Source organism: Fusarium proliferatum, assembly GCF_900067095.1.
Source record: "Fusarium proliferatum ET1 genome assembly, contig: FPRO_scaffold004, whole genome shotgun sequence".
In the NCBI taxonomy this organism is placed as follows: domain Eukaryota; kingdom Fungi; phylum Ascomycota; class Sordariomycetes; order Hypocreales; family Nectriaceae; genus Fusarium; species Fusarium proliferatum.
The window spans coordinates 2,938,518-2,944,605 of NW_022194793.1; the positions used below are offsets into that span (position 1 = coordinate 2,938,518).

The 6,088-nt window shown below is 51.1% G+C and overlaps 1 protein-coding gene across 1 annotated transcript; it reads left to right on the forward strand.

The window, feature by feature from the left end:
* Window positions 1-4,119: 4,119 nt before the first annotated feature.
* FPRO_05116 (uncharacterized protein) lies at window positions 4,120-5,133 on the forward strand (the record flags this gene model as incomplete). The annotated part of the gene is made up of 2 exons (XM_031230698.1): window positions 4,120-4,543; window positions 4,652-5,133. The coding sequence occupies 2 exons, from the start codon at window positions 4,120-4,122 to the stop codon at window positions 5,131-5,133; spliced, it is 906 nt and encodes a 301-aa protein (XP_031080809.1).
* Between the last annotated feature and the right edge of the window lie 955 nt (window positions 5,134-6,088).

A 6,088-nucleotide genomic window follows, 5' to 3' on the forward strand; every position in this document is an offset into this window, starting at 1 on the left:
CTACGGCCCTTTCCCTATCCTGGACTTCATTTATAAGATGTCTCGAAAACTGCGCTCATAATGCCGTGAGGGCTTTCACTCTCTTCCTCCCATCATGGTAGAAGCCATGCGAAGTTCTTGGTATTTGTTGACCGTTCCGTGCTCACGATGTTCGTCCCCCAAAACCCCTGGAGCGTTGACATACGGTACATTGGCCGAGGGGTGGGTGTGGGTGCAATGAAGGGCCGTCGGCGCACTGGCATTGCGCACGACGACAGCATTCTTAACGGGTCGCGGTGAATTGCATAGCCAGGGGGCTCTACCGGGGAAGGGGTCCTGGTCCAGAGCTGCAAGGCCCGCCAGCGTGCAGATGCAACCATCCATGACAGTTGTCTCTAATGGGATGGACCAATCTGCGTTGAGTGGATGCCGGAGCTCTTACTGGCACAGGCGCGCGTACCGGGGCAATGGTTGGAGTCTAGCAAGCTTCCACGATCAGACGCGATATTACGTACCTATCGATAATGTCACGCGCAGGACGGGCGGATTAGATCGTGCCCCAGTAAAGAATGGTAGGTCATCACTACAAGTCACCACAGGCTTAAGCCAGACTCTTTCAGCGCTGCCGCGGCAAAAACAGACTTGTAGCCCATCAGACATTTCAGAATGCCCAGTTATCCCCTCGCCTCCAATTACAAGACCACCAAATGAAGCACTAGCATGCACAACTCACTCCATTGACCAGTAATGAGAATGGACAAAAAGCAAACAATCAGAGATATTGACATGGCTGCCTTTACCTAGCTGATCTTAGATTGGCATGCCTCGCACAGGTGTGTGCGGCCCAGGGGTGGTGTGACGTCGATGTGATTGTGCCCATAGTGATTTATTTCAGACTCCCCCAGGAAATGAATCCGCCTCGAAAGCGAAATGAGGTGGACTAGACGTCAATAATGTTGGACGAAGGTTGACTTGAAACGCTATCACACCAAGCAGCAAAGTTCTATTCAGCGGCACGTTGCGGCGTTGGAGGCACGGGACGGGGCGTGTTTAGTCGTTTGGCATCGTGTGAATGTTGTCGGCCCAAGGCGCCCTGGTCAAACCCGAAGTCCTCTGGTTCGAGTCTTGCCACATCAGCTTGATCCTTCAGCCTGGCTATTGAAAGGTGCTTATGCTAACCGTTCCGGCATGATTCCTTCTTTCCTTCATTTCCGTGGCCATAGCTACGTACGACACAACTTCGCGACACTACAACAACTTCAAATTCGATTATGGTGTCGATCGTGGTGGGATAAGACATCGTTGAAAAATAGGTAGCTGAAAGCCTTGATTATTAACAAGGCAAGCCTATTAACAAGACGCAACAATTAAAAGGTTTATGAGGTGGCGGTCTCATCAGTGCGGGGGTAGGATTCGTGGTGAAATCCTATCACTTCCTCCGATTGTTGTGTAATTATACGCAGATTCGGATGAAGTTCGACATTCAGACTACAGGCATCTGCGTGGCTGTTACCGTCAATATCAGCCTGCAGGACTCACCCAAATAGCGCCTTGGCTACTTGGCCAGCAGAGTCCACAAGGACGACTCAAGCTGCGAGGCTGAGGAGAAAGCATGAAACAAGTCAAGTGTGTCGCCAGGATCAGGATCAGCCCCCATCCCTTGATGCTTATGGGCTTCTACAATCTGCCCCGAAACGCATGTTTGTCAATTGCTATGTCAGACGTCCCATGTTAATGCTTCCCAAGTCTTACACCGGCCCGTCCCTAGTAATTACTTTAGTCCTTTCGTATGATATGGCCTCCGCCCATCTGTAAAAGCTAATGATGATATCCCAGGTTTATTTCATGAAGTCGCCGCCATTTACTTTGCGCTTCCCACCCCTGCCTCGGAGCGATGACCAACCCTTTTGTCCTTTCGAGCTATCACCTCGTTAAAGTCCGACGACATCATAACCCTTGCTGAGACGCTGCAGACGTGGCCTTATTCCCCGAAACTCTATACCGCTTCGCGCTTGTGCTGAGAAGGAGGGCGGAGGGTACAGAGGAGATCAATGTTCTGGCCCTTCAGCCTCGACAACTATCCCCGGCCTAGCAGCGGCGATCGTGGGCCCAAGACGCCTCCCGTGACCACGAGCGGTCAGGGAAAGCGGCCAGGGGTCAAAGAGCCAGGCAAAACGTTTCTAGCTAATCAACGAACATCTGTACACAGCTATGGCATGCATTTGCATCTGCAGCTAATTTGCCCTGCCCTGTCGTGCGTTGCGTCTTGTCGTGGCCCAGGATGTGCTGGCAGCGTGGTATTTCTTGGAGTTTACCCACACGACCCCAACAACTGAAGGCCAAGCAGGTCGAGGTGTCATAGCCGAGGCCAAATAGTTCACAGTAAGTTGTGTAGCTTGGGCCTGGTTCATGCAGAAGCCCACTCTTGCATCTACGACATGCAGCAGCACAGCATCGACGCACCACTAACCAACGACTACACACACACTGCATAGCTAGTGAATGCGGGTAACAGTGTTGGTAGGCATCTGTCAGCCAACGGTGCCGCGCCCGCTTCACTCCTTTTTACTGCTGCAGCATCTTTGCTGCTTCAAAGCAGGGCGGTGTGAGTGTGTGTCTCGCTTGCATACGTTTGACCGGTCGACAGATGTGTGAGAACTGCGGGTTGAGCTGTACTTGATGCGTTGTCCTTTGACGTTCCAGTTTACTCGCCATGAGGGTGGTGTTGCTGCCCGATGACGACCTGATGGTTCCGCAACCGGAGGGAAGATTTGACAAGCCTTTGAAAGTGTTCTTGAGTTTCAACTCACGATGCTTCGCGAATGTGTGTTTTCTGTTCGAATCGGGTGAGTTGATCGTTGACCACGTCAGTACGTTGTTGGCGTGCATATGTGAGGATGTGAGGATGTTTTCGACTGGAGTAGAAGGCTTTCATTGGTCATGCTCGCTCACATTCCCAACCAAGCTACCTATTCTGATGCGAGGAGTCATCCATCGAATTGGGATGCGGATGAGTTTCGGTATTCGTCCTGGGAAAGGTCCAAGTATGGCTATGTTGCAGTATTGAACAGCGTGGGGGTTGGCCAAAACGATCTTGATCATGCCCCACGTGCAACAACTCGAAGACGAACGACACCAGAGATTCAGAGCCCACAGTAAAAATGAGACTTGCTGGACGAAGGCTTGAGTCTAAGAAAGAGTGAGTAAACAGTCGATGCGGTGGTTGGTGCCACCACCGTACTGAGTATTTATCGTTCTTCTGTCCAGCGATGAGCGCGGCAATTTAACCAAGCTGCCGCACTCGGGAATCCGCGTCTAATACCTACACAAACTACCTATGTATGCATTCTGCGGCCGCCTCTGAGACCCGACACACATAGCCGCAAGCGCGCACCACGATTGTGCACAATTTAATCGAGTTCTGCTGCCCAATTACGTTTCTTGCGCGACACCATACGTCCCGACAGTCTGGTTTGCGGCTTTCACCAAGCAAGATCGACTGTTACGGCGTGTTGGTCAGACAACGCCACAACAAGCCAACATTTTGGTTGGACCACTTGTGTGGCCGAGTCCATATCCATATTCGCTTCCATGTCGTTCATCTCAGTGACATACATGCACTACGGCCCTTCCAGAGACTGAAAAGTGGAATTCCACTGCAGCAAGGACCATGATCCATCCTTTGCGAGATATATAATCGATGCCTGCAGGCCGTCTGAATATGGCAATTTGAAGGAAATACATAAGACCGCGGATCGGAGGCCCGGCGGGCCCGGAGTTGGGACATCCGTGCCGAACCGGATGAGGGGCCTTTCATTGGATTTATCCGTATTCAAAGCGTCAAAATAATATGTCTTCTCTTTTGGAGTTGCTTCACTCGAAATCTGTTTCTTCCCTCCCCTGAATTCGATAGCTCGCATATGCTTCATAGCCCTCTATATCAAAGCACGCTACGAGAGCTCCCCACTCTCAACTTCGCTCACTCTGGCCCGCTCGATTTCCCCTCATACATCATAAAGCATCATCCTGACCTCGACCCCGCCCGCCATTGGCCGTTACTGATTGGTATAAAGCCTTGTTTTCAAGTGATTCTGCTGTAAAAACTAACAGGATATCAGACCCGTACAGAGCCTGTTGACAATGAGTGCCCATATTCAGCAATGGACGGTTGAGAAGCCTTGGCTCGAAACACACTGTCTGCTGGGCGAAGGACCTTTCTATGAGGAATCAACGGGCGATCTGCGCTTCGTCGATATCCGCAATAAGAGGCTCCATTATGTGAAGGTGGCTGAAGGTCCTTCGTCTCTTAAAACAGTCCAACTAGACGTATGCCCTACTGTCACAGCAAACATTGCTGGGGTTGATCCCCAGGAACGAATAGCCATTGGCGTCAAGTATGGGCTGGCTGTTCTCGACGTGAAGAAGGAGACATACGAACTTATCCAACCATTCGAAGAACCCGCCAATGAGCGTTTGCGAAGTAACGATGGCGGCGTGGATCCTCTTGGTCGATTTTGGCTGGGTACAATGACGGACTTTGGACTCGGTCCCTTTCAGCCCGAAGGTACTCACTCTCCCCTGCCCAACACAAAACGGTGCACCAACACCAGGACCCTGTCCACTTACTCTACGTTGCATCTCTTGTTCATCAAGTCTGACATATTGGATCTAGGAGCGGTCTATCTAATGGACGCCAAGTCACGAGAGGTCAAGCTACCTGACATGACAATCCCCAACACACCAGGTTGGTCTCCTGATGGAAAGACACTGTATGTTACACACTCAAATGCCAGAGAGATTTATGCCTTTGACTTTGATACCGAGTCTGGGGAAATTTCTAACAAGCGCGTTTTCTACAACCATGATGGTTCAGGCGAGCCCGATGGGTTCCGTGTAGATGTAGACGGGTTCCTTTGGCAAGCTGTATACGGAGAGGGTCGTGTCATTAGAATCGACCCCAGCACAGCCAAGATTGTTGGAGAGGTCAAAGTGCCGACCAAGAACACCACTTGCGTGCACTTTGTCGGTACTGAGCTTGTCATAACAACTGCCGAGGACGACGAGGGCGAGGGATCGAGCCGCGAGAACGGTGGTCATGTGTTCAAGGTGGACGTCGGAATCCGGGGATTGAGGCTCAACGATTTCAAGCTATAGAACTCGATGTTGACAGCGACAGGTGCTGACAGGCATCGAATCGTTTGTTACAGCTCATTCCCGACTATAGACGCAGAGACAGAGCACCTGAAGCACAGACCTTGGCAATGCCTGACGAGGTTTGGATTAACACGCACTAAAAGTCCCTGAGGCTTTGACAATCACACGTACCCCATCTAGGCCCATCCAAGTTGATTATCTGCCATCGCCCGGATCTTCTCATGGGCATGTTCTATCCTCGCTTCTGTTTTTCTATCGTTGTGGTTCAAGCTCTGGACCTACTCGGAACTTAGAACCCGGACCCGGACGGACCATGACCCTGGCGCTTGGGTCGTTCCATGATATCCGTATTCCTGGGCAAGCAACCTTGTTTGCTCACTCGTTGAGATGCTACACAGTGCTTATGAACCGTGGCTCTCGCCAATGTTTGCCTACATATGATCCATGGAGCACATCCCGGGGGTCTTGTGATGTTTGCGAACCCAACATTCTTTTCTCTTCCTCTCTTTCTGACTATTGAACACCGCACGATGGATGGACTATCGTGAGACAAGGAGCTGCTTAGCTCTCTCAACTGCCGGATCCAAGGTCCACTAACTCCCACAAGTGTATTGTTTACCGAGTAACACTTCCAGGGCATGACTCGCGTGTGGTTCTCCCTTACACCGCTGTCGCCTTCGACGCCCTGACCGCTTTCACTCACATTGTGAAGCTCTGCGTGGTCGGAACTTTTTTCATGTCTGTTGCGTTGTTACGTGCATGAGAGAAGTATATGTGATGGCTAGGTGTATAGCAAACATGGGACCCCCTGGCAAAGGATGCAGATGCAGTTTGGAATTCGATGCTGGCATCTGTGCCTTTGACGGCTGCATATGTACTACAAGTTCTCCTGCACATAGCGAGCACGCATTGCATGAGGTTGGGTTTTTCGCTAACAGCACGCAAGGGAAGACAA